The sequence below is a fragment of the Eupeodes corollae genome, chromosome 3, assembly GCF_945859685.1.
Source record: "Eupeodes corollae chromosome 3, idEupCoro1.1, whole genome shotgun sequence".
Lineage (NCBI taxonomy): Eukaryota > Metazoa > Arthropoda > Insecta > Diptera > Syrphidae > Eupeodes > Eupeodes corollae.
Genome location: NC_079149.1, coordinates 117,398,858 through 117,414,452, shown reverse-complemented (window position 1 = coordinate 117,414,452; position 15,595 = coordinate 117,398,858). Strand labels below are relative to the sequence as shown.

Sequence of the window (15,595 nt, the reverse complement as noted above, 5' to 3'; positions counted from 1 at the left end):
TTGATGGTACTGTTTTATTCAACTAAATTAAATCATTTTTTCAAAAGCAAATGTATTCAATTTTAAATTCTTTTAATACTTAAAACAAGAAATACGCTCTATGTAATTATGAAAAGGCAAATCGTTTCCTCACGATCTGTTCAAATAATTTAAATGAAGAAAACCCAAATAGTATCTCTGCTTTTAATTTCTTATATATTTTCAAGTTAAAAAATAAATCGAAAATCCTTTATTTTAATTTTGTTTTTATTATTTTGTATCTTTAAATTAAAAAGTTAATGAAAATATAAACATTTTAAAATGACAAAACGGTTATCAGTGATAGAAGGAAATTATGACAGTAAAATGGTTACTATTTTTTTATAATATTTAAATTTCATTTTAACAACTTTGGAAATTCACATACCAATAAATTTATTTAAAGCAAATTTTTTTATGTGTAGGTATATAATTATAATCTCGATGGTTTTTATTTTAATAATTTTTGTTAAATGTACATAGGAATACGTATGCAACTTCTTCTTTTTCCAATAATAGGTATATTTTTTAAAAAGAGACTTTTTTACACTCAGAATAAGTTTTTTTTTTTAAGAATATAGAAACAGTAACTTAATATCATATATGTAGTAACAACATTTACATAATGTATAATATTCTATTTCTATAACATTTTACTTTAAACATTTTTACCAAGCACATTTATAAAATTTTGTTTGTATAATATAATAATTTATATAAATTTAAATTTGTCATTAACGTCTTTTAATTTTTATATTACTAACCAATTGTTTTTATTCGAGATAAAAAGTACTTAAGAGTTTTAAAAAAAGCATAGATACAGGTACATTCTTAATTAATTATTTATAGTTCATATAATTTATCCAGCACGATTTATTCATAACTCTTCTTTTGTTTTGTTTATGTTTATTTTAGATATAAAATTAGAAAGTTTAAAAATATTACGTAAAAAGAATGTGTTGAAAATGTGTAAAACCAAAAATTCAATATATTATTTGAAAGATGTATTGGCAGTTTGTTTTTGAATGGCTAAAGAAATTAAACATTCTACAACACATTCTCTGATACTTAAAATACAGACTTTAAATTTAACTTATTTGAATAATTCTTTATTTTGTGTCTTTTTTGTCATTCTATACAAAAGTCAGTTGAATTAACATATTACTGATGTTTTAAATTTGTCCAACTTAGACAAGCTGTCTTACATTTGACTATAAATATAGACACGACTCTTGTAACTTAATATGGTTTTGCTTAAAATGAGTATAATTTTTGGCTATTTATAAAGCACTCTCAGAATGATTCAATTTATATGCATTTAAAACTAAATATATTGAAAATATAAAAAGTTTAAAATTAATCAATTTAAATGAGAGTTACTTTTGCAATAAGTAAAGGAATGAGAATAAATCCTAATTGTTGAGCAATCAATTGAGATGCTGAATTACATTTGTTGGTGAAACAATCTTGACAAAATTCTCGGCTACCATCATGAGGTTCATTGCAGAAAATTGAATCGGATTTGTTGGTGTAGAAACAAAAGCGTTTGGTGATGATGTTTCCATTTCCTACAAAATAAAAACTAATTACTGACAAATTATTATTTTAAAATGAAATATGAGATTTACTCTTTTCTTCGATTTTTCGACATGTTGGAATTAAATGTTCAGAAGTTGAAGTACAAGAACGAACAACACTCAAATTATATCTTTCCAATGTTTCGGGAATCTTATCCTCTCGAAAAACTTGTCCACAAAATTGTTCACTGCCAATTGTTTCCGAACTGCAGTGGTAGCATTCTAGGGCTGTAAAGAAAACAGAAAACTCAATAAGCACATGTTTTTTTTATAATCTAATATTTATGAAATCAAGACATAATGTATTAGAATATTATTATTTCTGCAAGAGCACGAACTTTTCTTATTACAGCCCAGCATTTTGTCCAAAAATTCTGAAAACCTACTACGATATCACTTCCTGTGCACCATCTTCTGAAATTCGACTGAAATTTCACGAATCCTAATATTTTTTAAAAAAGAGAGGGATGGGATGCAACCCACACTGATAACTTCCCATTCCATCTGTCAACATGTCTTGCTTTAGGTTTTCGGGATCTTTAAAATAAAATATCAGTTTAATTATTCTAATAATTTTAAAATAACCAACAATATTTTGCATATCACGAAATAGTTTGATTTCAAAATCTATTTTTGATAACCAGATTTTTAGTCGAAAACCAATTTTTACCAGTTTTTGTAGAAATTCTTAAAAGTTTTTATTTCTTATATAAACAAATACGAATTGGATGATTGAAAATAATTGAAGTCAATATCTTCTATTGCTCACGAGATATCGAAACCAAACATACATTTTTACGAAATTTGCGTAGTATTTTTTGTAGATTTTATTTTTTTTTTATGAAAAAATGGACTGTTGATTTTTTATAAAAAAATTACGGAATGTCGAAAACAATATTTTTCGTGAGAAAGCCTAGTTTAAATCCAATATACAAAAATTTTAAAAGATATTTGAGTCTAAAGTAGATTTGTACTAAGTCTTAGTATTTTTTTCTTAGGTTTTTATTTTTTGTTGAAAAACTGTCAATTCGAATTTTCTTAAAATTGTATTGAATGTTAAAAAAAAGATTTATTATAAGATAAAATGAATTGATAAAATTAGTTTAAAGCCAATGCCTCAAAGTTTTGAAAAGTAATTTGAGTCGAAAATCAATTTTAACCTATTTTTTAATTTTTGTTTTATTTTTTTATTTTTTGTAAGAAAATTGTCAATTCTATTTTTCTCAAAACGATACCGAATGTTGAAAACACAAAAGTTGAAAGCCATAATCTCAAATTTTTGAAAAGATATTTGTGAGATATTTAGGATTAACCAAAATGTTCACCTTTTTTTAAACTTCTGTGTTAAGAAATCTACTCACGCAATTTTTTTGAGAGTCATTTATGCATCTTTCTGTATTATTATCTGAATGACAAAATATATTTGAAGTCGATACCTCTACTACTCTGCGAAGGTACGTAGACACACACGTACAGACACCTTTTAAAATGTTCAATTCGACAAATCGGACCGATTACAATAACATCCTATGGGAAGTTAATAAAGAAAATCGATCCGAATCAAAACGAAAATTTAAAATGTAACATTTTTGTTCCATAAGTAATAAAGAAAGTAAAAACCCTTAAAATGTTTTTTATGTGGTGTATTAAAGATAAAGGTTAAAAAGCTCATTTTTTCGAAAAAAAATTATACTGACATAATATTTGTACCTTTTTGACTAATTCGTCTTGACGTACCCAATGCACATTCATCATAAAAATATAAATAAATCAACTATGACAAATTTTACTTATGGCTGCGTTTGTGTATTCTTTTATGTAAACACTTTCAGGGCTTGTCGTCGCCTTCCGTCGACGGGAAAAAAACCTTCCTTCATAAAATATCTCCTCATAAATATCAAAAAATAAAAACAAGACCTATTATTCAATTTATCAACGAGCTTCATCAAAGCAAAAAGCTACAAAAACTAAAAACTGTAGTTAATACCAAAATCCCCTAAAACCTACCTAAATATCTTTGTATGTTTGTATGTCTTAAGAATTAGAAAAATAAAAATGTACCTACCTATACCCGACTTTCAAAAAAATAAGATATGTATTCGAAATCAATCCAAATACATCTACTACTTCATTTTACAATGACCCCATTAAACTATTTCATCCCTCTGTGAGAAGGGTGCCAAGAAGAGTCGTTATCAAGTTGTTGGTTACGTATAACAGATGAATTTATGAATTAACATTGAAAACAAATACATAACCATACATACCTTAACATCGAACTCATATACATATACATATTCATTAAACTAGAACACCCGACAAATTGGCGCCAATCTATCTGGGAAAAGGAAGGGGGTCAATGGGTTTAGGATGTCGTCGTTGTAGTCGCCACAGACAAAGGACGACAAAAGCTGACGCCATTATGTGAGATTTTCCAGACTCTCTGGAACGATAAACACATAGCAAATTTTTTGAATTCTGATGCTCCAGCTCCTTAGTGATTTTGTGCGTACTTCGTATTTTGGGTTATTTACCCCCCTTGAACATGAAATAAAATAAGGGTGATGATTTTGATTGTTTGTTCAGTACCATAAGATATTTAAAGCAGTAATAAATCGGGATAACAACACAGAAGAGTATTCTTCGTTATATTCTTCCATGAGCCATGATGTCATCGGAACTCTACATTTTACTATATCTGCAAAAAAAGAAAACCTCACCCTTCCGGTTGATGGCGAAGTGGGTGTGGGTAAGTTTTATATGCGGGCGTACTATTTCTTTTCAAATACATATATGCTTGTGAATGTTTTTATTATTTTATTCACAAGTAAGTTTTTAGAAAATCAGGTCATCTTATATAATAATTTGAGGACTTATTGAGCGGGAAAGGTTATTGGTACTCCTACTGTGTTCTTCTTCTTTTATTGTGTTCTCTTTGGCTAGTAAACAGAACCACCCTGTCAATAATTTTAATGATCTATTGAGGGCATTGACGAGTATGTATTATATAAAATATTTCCAACATATCTTTGACATTGTGTGGGTGTTGACATATAACAGAACTATAGAACAGTGGGATTTTCTTATCCTAGTAGACAATTGTCTACCATATCTACTTGAAGAATTTTTTATTGATGTTATTTTCCAAAATGACTCAAGGATATTTCAAATTTTAGTATTAAATGAAAACATAAGTCGTGACTAAATGTTATAAAAATTGTAGAAAAATGAGTAGTTTTTTCCGATAAAAATGAAAGATTTTGGTGTATGAAGCAAAAACTTTTGTTCAATTGGTTCATATTTCCTTTAAATTATGGGTATACAGATAAAAATTTAATATACAAGGACAAATATCATGAATCAAGACAGATATATAACAATTTGTCCTGAGTGTAAAAACAATAGTCCACAAATTACATTTGTATGTCTTCGAATAATATCGTATTTTATCAACCTATAGTTGTGGAAAGATTAGTCTCTCTAAAATTAATTTTTAATAAACATGTTTAACTTTAAAGCTTATTTGCATTTAGTGATGATATAGAATGCAAAAACTGAAACGATTGTATTTAAAATTTGGACTTCAGCTTGAGGTGAAATTACTATTTTAAAGAAAAATAAAATGAACACGGGGCAACTTTCTTCTAAGAAGGTGTATCTTTAAAAATTTAAATATCATTGGGGCATATTCATAGATGTTTACTAAACTCTTGCTAAGTTGTTATTAAGCTAGTCCAGAGTTTACGCTATTTATAAATAAATTTATACCTAAGTTTAGGGCTAAACCTGTTGTTTAATTATAAACATATGAATTGCTGTGTGACCAATTTCGTGCGACCTATTTTATTTTAAAAATAAATATAAATATTTTATATTTATTTATTATCGGATCCCTTTCATGGATATGGAAAACCATAATGATTTAATAAAAAAAACTATTGCATGATTTTAAATGGCCTCAGTAATTATTGGGTTCGATCCCTGCCTATGCCATCTAAATTCTTTTCACGGGTACTGCCTCTTGCGAGGAATTGACAAATTCTCCAAGAGTAACTCTTGTCATAAAAAAGTGATTTCGCAAATTAGCCGTTCGGATTTGGCTTAAAACTGTAGATCTCCTCCAATCCTGACAAAATTACTGTGCACACAGGAATGGTTGAGAGTCGTAAGTCACTAGGCACTAGTTCTCAACGGACTGTTGCCAATTTATTTTATTTTAAATTAAGGTTAAAAAATTGAAATTTGATTGCCAAGAACAAAATCTAAATCTTGTTGATAATTGTAATTGATTAGAGCTGATAGCAATTCTTTGTGTTTTTTTCTGTTATTTGTTTATTTGTGTTCCTAAGCCTAACAATTTGTATCTTAGTTAAGTAAACTTAAAAACTATTAAATTTTTTTTTTTTTTTTTAATTATTTGTGTTGTTCATAAAGGGGCAAGTTCATAAAGGGACAATATCAAATGAAACCTCATAGCTTTGTTTTGTAACCCAGGACGAAAAAAAATCTTTATATTAAAGTTTTGAGAATTAATATTGGTGAAATTAAGAACTTTATCCTTTGAAGAAGAATCAATCAATTATTTTCTCAAAAGTATAGGGCTGGAATTTGACATCTGTCTGTCATCAAAAAAAGTTGTTAAACAAATTATTTTCTTTCAGTTACATTTATGAAAATGGATCCCATAATATCGCTTAACAAATTATTAAAACCAACTACAAAAATGGTGATTCTGCCCTAGCCACATATTGTGCTTTAATAGGAGATTATGGTTTATATAATCGTCTAACTAAGCAAGCAATTATCAAAATTGTGAAGAAATTTAAAGAAACTGGATTGGTTACAAATATTCTATGGCATCGTTCGCTTGTACCACTGAAAATGTCGATGCTGTAGTTAATAGTGTCAATTCCTCATCGTTCTAAGGAATTGGATTGTCTTACGACACTTTAAGGCATATTTTGCATTTGGATCTACACCTTCATCCATATAAAGTCCAGCTTACCCAATCAATGAAGATCACTGACCATTCACAACGTCGTCGTTGATACTTTGAATGGGTGCTTGAGCAACAGGCTGTGTACGGCGATCTGTGAGCTTGGCAATTTTACGAATAAAAATGATTTTATATTGAAAACAATTTTGTGAAATGAAGTATAACGTTTTTAACATCTGGTAAAATTTTGAGAAATATCAAATTGACAGTTTTTTTTTACAAAAAATGAAAACCTAAAAAAATTAATAAAAGTTAGTAAAAATTGATTTTCGACTCAAACATCTTTCCAAAATTTAAGGTAAAGGCATAAATCGAATTCACAGTTTTCTTACAAAAAATAAAAACCTAAAAAAGCATTACTAAAAGTTTGTTAAAATTGATTTTTGACTTAAATATCTTTTTAAAAATTAAAAATATCGGTTTCAAACTTATTTTATCGCACAGAAAATATTATTTTCGACGTCCAATGTTTTTTTTTTTTTTTATAAAAATCCAACAGTCCATTTTTTATAAAAAATAAATTCTACAAAAAATAGTACCTTCATAAATAAAAAATACAATTTTTTAAGAAATGCTACTAAAATTGGTACAAATTGGGTTAGCAAAAATAGATTTCGAAATCAAACTATTTCATTATATAATGCAAAATATTGTTGGTAATTTTTAAGAATAATTCAAATAAGTTTTTTTTTTAAACAAGAAAACCTACAAACTTTTAAACAAGACAAATCGACAAACGGGATGAAAAGTTATCAGTGTGGGTCGCATCCCAGCCTCTTTTTTACGATAAAATATATCTTAAATATATTGTAGTGTGAACATTATACAAAATATTGATTACTTAATTAAAAATAAAAAAAAATACTAATTAACCACAAGAAAAGAATTTTTGGAATATAGCCAGAAATAGTACCTATCTAAAATACCTATAAATAATATATACAACAAGTATGTTTGTAAGATGATTAAACCGAAAGTATTTTCGTTTGTTTAAAAAACAACAAAAAAACATTGAAGTAATAAACAAACACAAAACACTAAATCACCAAAAATTTGATGTACCTAACCTATTCAACATTCAAAAATGCTTTACTTATACACACCAGGTAATATTTGTTGTTTGTATACTTTAGTAACAGAAATAATATTTTTAAATTTATAAATGTAAATAATGATATATCTCATTCAAACTAACGTCAAATCGAGCATCTGGCTGCATTTTTTCATATATTTTTGAATGAAGAATTCTGATGAATAATTCTTTTTTTACGATAGAATATGCATTTCTTTGTTTGTTTTATTTTCACACACGAAAAACCAAAATTTTATCGATTTATTGTGGCCACTTTAATTGAACAAACTCGTGCATACGGGTAGACCTATACATTTGTGTTTATTTTGTTTGGCTAGACCACTCGCTTTTCGATTGCAATTTTTGATTATAAAAGTTGGATTAAGAATTTAATGCCAAATATTTTATAGCATTTTGGTATAATAAAAATGCACCAGAGAAGAGCTGAATATGCTTCACCCCCAACCAATGATGGCTGACCTACACTGAATTATATAATCCCCAATATGCACTTTTATATACAAATATGGGATTTTGTTTTTAAAATTAAAAATTAATTGAAAAATATATATTTTTACCCTCTTAATGTTAAAAATAACTTTTGATTAATTTTGTTGGGGACGGTTGTTTGTTGCTTTAAGTTACACCTCAAAGTTTAGATCAAAGTCTATTACATTAAATTTTTTGCGTGTTGTCATTAAGAGTTAATTTATATAACCTTTATGTTTACTAGGTATTTTTTGTTTTAGGTAATTGTGTTAATTCATACATTTTTTGTATTTCTGTCATAGTAAGCCATTAAGTTTTATACAAGTAGTTTTATTTTTGTAATACAATTTCTTTTCATGTTCCATCAGGGAACTTATTGACAAGTCCGAAGGATCAAATTACACCTGTGCTATGAAATACACCGATTTCCCTTTGGGACGCCATAGTTATTGATCCATTAATACATTAAGGTTTCTGGTTTCGAACTTAGAAGCAAAAACAAAACCAACAAAAAAAGGAATCATTTATGTTATGGTTGTATACCTAAGGAGTGAGTACAGTCTAACAATCATGATATCGACATGGAGCTCAAATAACCAGCTGTGAAGGAATTACATACATTGAAAAGAGTCAGCAGGGTATATAATATAAAATATATAGGTAATAGGTAAAAGGTAAATTATTGTTTTTAAATGCGGTAAATAGGAATTATAGGGATTATTATGGATTTTTTGATGGAAATGATAGCGAAGTGGAAAGAAAATAGGTTTAACAATAATTTTACGTGACTTTTGGTATTTCCTAAAAGGATATGGTGTTATTTTTGTTGGACTTCGTTCTAAGAAATGTATTACCAGTGCTTAAATTTTTTAGCAGTTGTAACGTTGCCAGTTAAAAAAATTAAAATGTACCTTTAAAAAAATTATTTGTTAAATTTTTGTTGTTAAATCTATTTTGTGTTAATACAATTTTTCAATTTAAGTTTAATATATGCAATTTTTAAAGCTTATTAATATACGTTTTACATTTAATTTTTGTTAGAAAATACTGACCCGTTTTTGAGATATCGAATTGACTTTTTTATTTATCAAATATTATTAAGACAGTATAAGATATTTTGCAAAAAATGGCTTCATAAGTTCTTGAAAAGTAACGCAAATCTTCTTCATACCTAAACCTCCATGTTTGAACTCAAACGATTAAATTGTTTGGGCTTGAGGTGCATATACAAACCGACAGGTGGATTTAATCGGGGGGCCCACATTTTTCCACTTCGTTACCAATATAATATCATGTTTGATTAAAATCTCGAATTCGAATTTCTTACGCATCCAATACTTCTTAAATACCCTATTTTTTAAGTATAGAAATTTGGGTCACATTCATCTCGAAAAGGAAAATTTTAAACAATTAATTAATAATCTCTAAGCATTTAACTAATTCGTAATTTTCTTAGTATCTTGCTACTTATTATAGCTATTTCGGCCTTGTCCTTTTTATGATAAACGGTGTATTTAAACAAGTCCAAACAGTAAAAGTTTAAAAAATAAATAAAACAGCAAAAATACCTTAAGTTTGAGAACGGATTTGTAGTGTCAGAAACACAGAAGTCATACCGATTTAGTAAATAACTACAAGTTAAATTTTGAAAAGTAAAATATCACTCTTGCATTAGGTCTCTTTGAATTTAGTAGCTTTATTTCGAAGAAAATGTTAGTAACAAGTTGTTTTTAGTATTCAATAAAATTATAACCTTGACAAACCAGCTAAAACATGCAATTCCTTAAAGCACGTCAAATGAAGGTAAGGTTAGTTTTATTGAAAATATACGACACCATTATTGTATTATGACATAGCACGTTTTAATTTTTCACGATACGCGTTTTTCATTTTCTATACATATATATTTTGTTTTTGAAGGACACACACAATAAGTTTCTTCAACCTGAAGGCACATGGCCCATATACTTAAACCATATCCTATGCTTGCAGTCACAACAAGGACAAACGAAGAAGGGAAAAGTGTAAATGTTTGTTTGACATGGCATAAAATTAGCAAGACATAGTGTTTTAGAGGTTCATTTACATCATAAAATTAAATATACAAACAAAAATAGAGGAGAAGTTATAACTTTTTCTCGTGGCTAAACTTTCATGTGAACTTGCAACAAAGAATACATGTACCGTTACCATGACGACATACACCCTTTCCACAAGTTGTTGTTTTAAATTTGCAAGGATCATACATCCATACGAGTAGCTATGTACATAAAAGTAGGTAAAGGTTGTTTATTTCTAAATCATGTTTATAGTGAAATAAATCTACGAAGAATTGTAAAATTTAACTAACTTAATTAGGTTATGTACATAAGATTCTAATAGTAATAGAAAAACGTGCACATATCTTGTTTTTACTTTTTTTTTCAAACGCACCTCAATTAATTAAGAAATAAAATTGCATATGAGCAAATTACACGAACTTGATCTTGATAAATATAATTTATAGAGACAAGACATTGAATGGATAAATATCAAGCAAAATGATGTCATTAAGGAAAGAATAGGGGAAACATTCTCAGAAGATGTGTTGTTTTGTTGTTAATATTTTAAAAAACTATAGTTTTAAAAATTGATACTTATGTTTCCAAAGTTGACTTCAACCGTTTTCTGTAGATTTCTTAAGAATTCGTCCAATAAGTTCAATATTTAAAGAACCGCTTCAGTTCCCGAAGTCTTATATTATCGACAAATTTTGTCTGATCTTCTTGACAAGTGGAATTAATGTCGGTGTTTTGTGAGTTACAAAAATCATTTTCCAAATTATCTGAGATCAATTGTTTTCAAGTTATTTTTAACTTATCGCTTAGCTACATATAATTGGAATAATACATTTCAGGCATTTTTCGGGTGTCATCTTTTGACATTTAAAAAGTAAAATGTGCCCCATTTCTACAAATGGAATGATATACTTTTTAAAAACGTGTTAACATTGTTGGAATTCAATTGATACTTGTGAAAATTGTTCCCATAGATATTGTACTTTTAAGTCGTCGAAAATCACCTTCTTGGCGGGCAGTAGTGAAGTATGCCCAGGTTTGACGATTCGTTGTCAACAAAATGACATAAAACACAAAACTCGATTCCTGAAATGCATTCAAATTATACCGATTTTTATAATTTTTCACCATCAGCGGAAATAATTATTTATTGACTGCTAAATACAAAATTTTAAAATATCAATTTACAACCCCTTTTAGAAAGACATACCGTCTTAATAATTTCCCAAAATAATTTAAAACTACAATAAGAGTCGACGTGCTTAATTTTGTTCGAAACCCTTTTCTTTTCGTCAACTTTTGTATTTCCATTTCAAAATTTGTTTAGGATTACACCAAAACCAGGTACAGTATTCCCCGCTTAATTGCATTGGCCATTTTGTCAGATTTTTCGGTCAATTATCCGTGTGGTTCAATAAGCCCAATTTATAAAATTAAAATTTATAAAAATAAAATATTCATCTTAATTAATGCCCATGACGATGCGACCATCAAAACTGAAATTGGAAAAGACAGAAAACAAAAAACAGGAATCTGCAATTTTGTAATTTGTTATGAAGCAGCAGTGCTGCCAATTTCAGTGCTTCCAAGTTACAAAAGCTTCGACTATTAATGCACTTCTTGATTTTGACTTGTTTAAGGTTGTTAGTTGCATTTTTTTAAGATCCATTAAGCGATTAATTTAATTACAGTGTGTTTAATTACCAAAAATAAAGCTGTTGTATGTATATGGGAAATATACGCGATTTTTTCGATTAATTCAGAGGGAAAATCAATTAAGCGAGATGCAATTAAGCGGGAGTTACTATACCCTACTTCAAGAACATAGACCTAAATGAATAATTACTTTCACAAATATATAATGTTTGTTTGATTGGGCTTTAATGATCGATGTTCTTGATGAAATTAATAAAAAAATAATTGATCTTCTGTTACCCGACGTTTAGCTGTCTATTTTCCATCTTCTATAAGGGATTTTTCAAATTTATTAGTTTTGAGTTAACTGTGCTATTACATTTTTTTGTTGTTATGAAAAGTTGAATAAATAAATAAATAACACAAATAAAAAGATAAATAAACGAACAATTTTAAATAATGGAACAAAAACACAACAAAGGTAAAACTAATATCACAATTTATCACTTCTTATGGCAACACTATACAGCGAGCTTATGTTGTCGATGTCTTCTTTATGAACCAGTTTTAGTTTTTTATTAATTGCATCAAGAATATTGATCATTAAAGCCCAATCAAACAAACATTATATATTAAATCAAGTACTTATGATCCAACACCCAAACACATACTTTCGTTATGTTTGAAATCTCTTAGACCACTTTTGCGACTATCAATAATCAATTGATTGAAGTATTGAAATTCGTTCTTTTATAACTTAATTTATCAAGAAATTAAAACATTTTTTTTATGAATACAAGTGTCTGCAATTTTTTGATTATCTCATTAGTCTTGAACATCATACAAATTTGATACTTTGATATTTATCAAGCATCAATTGATAAACGACAATCGCGAAAGCGGTGATTATTTTTTGACCTTTGTAAGTTTGTTTGTAATCGATGTTTAGTGAGAGTGTTTCACGTCTATGACTTAGACTTAGCAGACATTTTATCTCACTTTCATACTCATTTAATTACAAAAATCTCAGAAGTTTGTTGTCTTGTTAAAGCAAACTAATTATGTATTTAAATTAGAAAAACAGGTTTTTTCTTCAACCTATGAGAATTCAAAATTAAGTTCAGAAAAAGTTATATCTATAGATAAATCCTTTTAATTTAAAATTCAAAAAATCCCTCTCACATAGCAATTACCTTAATTGTTCAATAAAACCACACGTTGCCTTTGAAATGAATTAAAAAGATTGCATCATACCTATTATTCGATTTGATGCAATAAGGTACTAAAAATAAAACGAAAAACATACAGTATTGGGTTGTTTTCAAATATGGAAGATACGTAAGTTATCCTTTGAGGTCATTTGTTGGAATAACAATAACGATAAATTCAAGGATAAAAATAGTTGTTGTTTTCTTAGAAAACTTTATTATTCGTACAAAAAATTGTGTTTCGATGGTATCCCATCAAACAATTATTACTTATGGAAACCATACAAAAATACCATCATAAACACACCTCTCAAATTAAGCAACAATTTCTATAGAGCAATGTAAAGGTAAGATACTTATATATACCTTAAGGACATCATGTGGCATAATATTCGTGCTATCATGCAACGAGTGAGTGTTGAATATCAAATTTAACTGTATTTTTAGCTTCTAGCTATCAAAACATGGAAGGAATATATCAAGGTTATCGATGAGTTCCGACGTACTTAATATGTAATTATGTAATTTTTTTCTTGAGACGTACACGAAGGCAAGTATTGGAGAAGCATTCGTAAAAAAATAGTGAAAAATTTTATTAATATGAAATTATATTTAAAAAAATACAATTTAACGGTTTTCAAAAATATATTTATGCATTAAGTTTTTTTTAATTAAATGGTATTTTTTAAAAGAAATGTCAGTTATAATTTTAAGTCTTAAAATATATAGCGCAAGAATTTTTGTAAATAACTTCTCTCAACAAGTGATTTCGGGAAAGGCTAAAAATATGATATTCAATGTGCATAGAGAGACGTGTTAAAAAAACTAAACGATATTTACAAAAATCATTTTTAAGATTGTTGGGCTTTATTAAAAAATACAAAAATTACTTGAAGAATGTAAATTTTTCCTTACATAGGTTTTGGGGTTAAAGTATTCCTTCAAGCACCTCACCTCAGCGACCGCCGCCGGGGCCACGACCAATAATAATTATTTCGAAAATGCAAACAAAATTTTAATGGTTCTCTTGACTTTTGGTATAAACAAAAGATCAGAAAAACGAACTTCTGTGGGGATCAAGGAAACATTATCCAGACAGATGGATTGACTCCAAATAAATTAAATGTAATTTCTATGAACTTGGCCAAATAAAATATGATGCACATCCACCTGAAATCGCTCATTCTAAAGACCTCTTTCGCCATCCGTCGTTGTTTGCTACCGCAGCATCAGCCGTCAACCTCGATATAGTCTCAGTCTCAAGAAGAAGCAATAATTTCACTTAAGAGTGGCCATGATTCAAGGTTATCCTCTTGCCCGCACCGTAGATGATCACCTGTCACGTGTATGTAAAAGAAAAACATCATACTGAGCGTTACATACTCAAAGTATGTATGTATATATTTGTAAGTCATTGGAATTTTCCTCTTTGGGGAAAATTGTTTTGTGCACGTCAAAGCCGCGTCAAAAGACACACTAAGCGATTGACGACAACGACGTACGACAATAACGACGACAACGGGAAGAAAGGACAGAACGACGAACGTTCTTTATGATGGAGGGTCATTAGCCTCACTATGACTGCCTGCCACTTGTCTTAATACTCTTAATATTATTTTCAGTTAATAAAAGTAATTAATTTCGAAAATGTTATATTTTCGAAAATATTATAGTATCTCAAGGCAAGGAGTGTCCTCGCCACCGCCGCCGCCGCGCCGCATGTTTAAATTTATTTTAAGTAATAAGCAAAAAAAATATTATTTTTTGTGTGTTTAATTAATGTTTTTAATTTTCTTATACGAACCTTCATTAAATGAAATACTAGCAATAAGGCATAGTCCCGTGACAAAGAGCTTTGTTGACTTCGACATGGTTTTGGTAAGATTAGTAGTCTTTATAATATTAGCGAACGATTAAGCAAGACAGAGATTGATGGAATTCAATTTATTAATTAATGCACACACAATAATAACAATTAAATCACATACACTGACTGCAGTCAGTAGTTACAGAAATTAAGGGTAAATCACAATTTCCGGTGGTGATGTGATGTTAAACTTTTTTTTTATTTTTGATTTTTTTTTATCAGAAAAGATAAATTGGAAGAGCTAAACTAAACACTTGCCCAACTGAACAACAACTGACGGTTATTTTCTTAAAGAAAATAGGAGCTCCACACAATTGGGGTTGAAACTTGAAAAAATAAAGTAACAAAAACAAAATACTGAAGAAGGCATCAGTTAGCTTCACGCACAAGAAGTCAAGAGTGTATGACGTATTTGGAAAAATAGAACTACAAAACAGTGTAAAGGAATTTTCACACAGGGGATGTTATTGAATTTAACAGAGAAGAGCTTTTATTTAGCAGACAGTTTGCAGAAAGCTCGAGTAAAATGCTTAGTTCGCAGTTAAAAGTTTATGTGATGGTTTGTGTCTATGATAATAAAAAAAAATATTTCCGGTTGCGACGTATGTTGTTGTTACAGATTCAATTTAAAATTTAAAAAAAGACAATGAAATTGAGTTGATTTGGTTCCAAAGGC

At 28.5% G+C, this 15,595-nt stretch overlaps 1 protein-coding gene across 1 annotated transcript; it reads right to left on the bottom strand.

The window, feature by feature from the left end:
- Positions 1 to 228: 228 nt before the first annotated feature.
- LOC129951969 (uncharacterized) lies at positions 229 to 15,243 on the bottom strand. The gene is made up of 3 exons (XM_056064370.1): positions 14,857 to 15,243; positions 1,647 to 1,823; positions 229 to 1,586 (listed from the first exon to the last, which is right to left on the bottom strand). Exons 1-3 carry the CDS (start codon positions 14,921 to 14,923, stop codon positions 1,384 to 1,386), a joined length of 447 nt encoding a protein of 148 aa, XP_055920345.1. The 5' UTR covers positions 14,924 to 15,243; the 3' UTR covers positions 229 to 1,383.
- Positions 15,244 to 15,595: the final 352 nt, after the last annotated feature.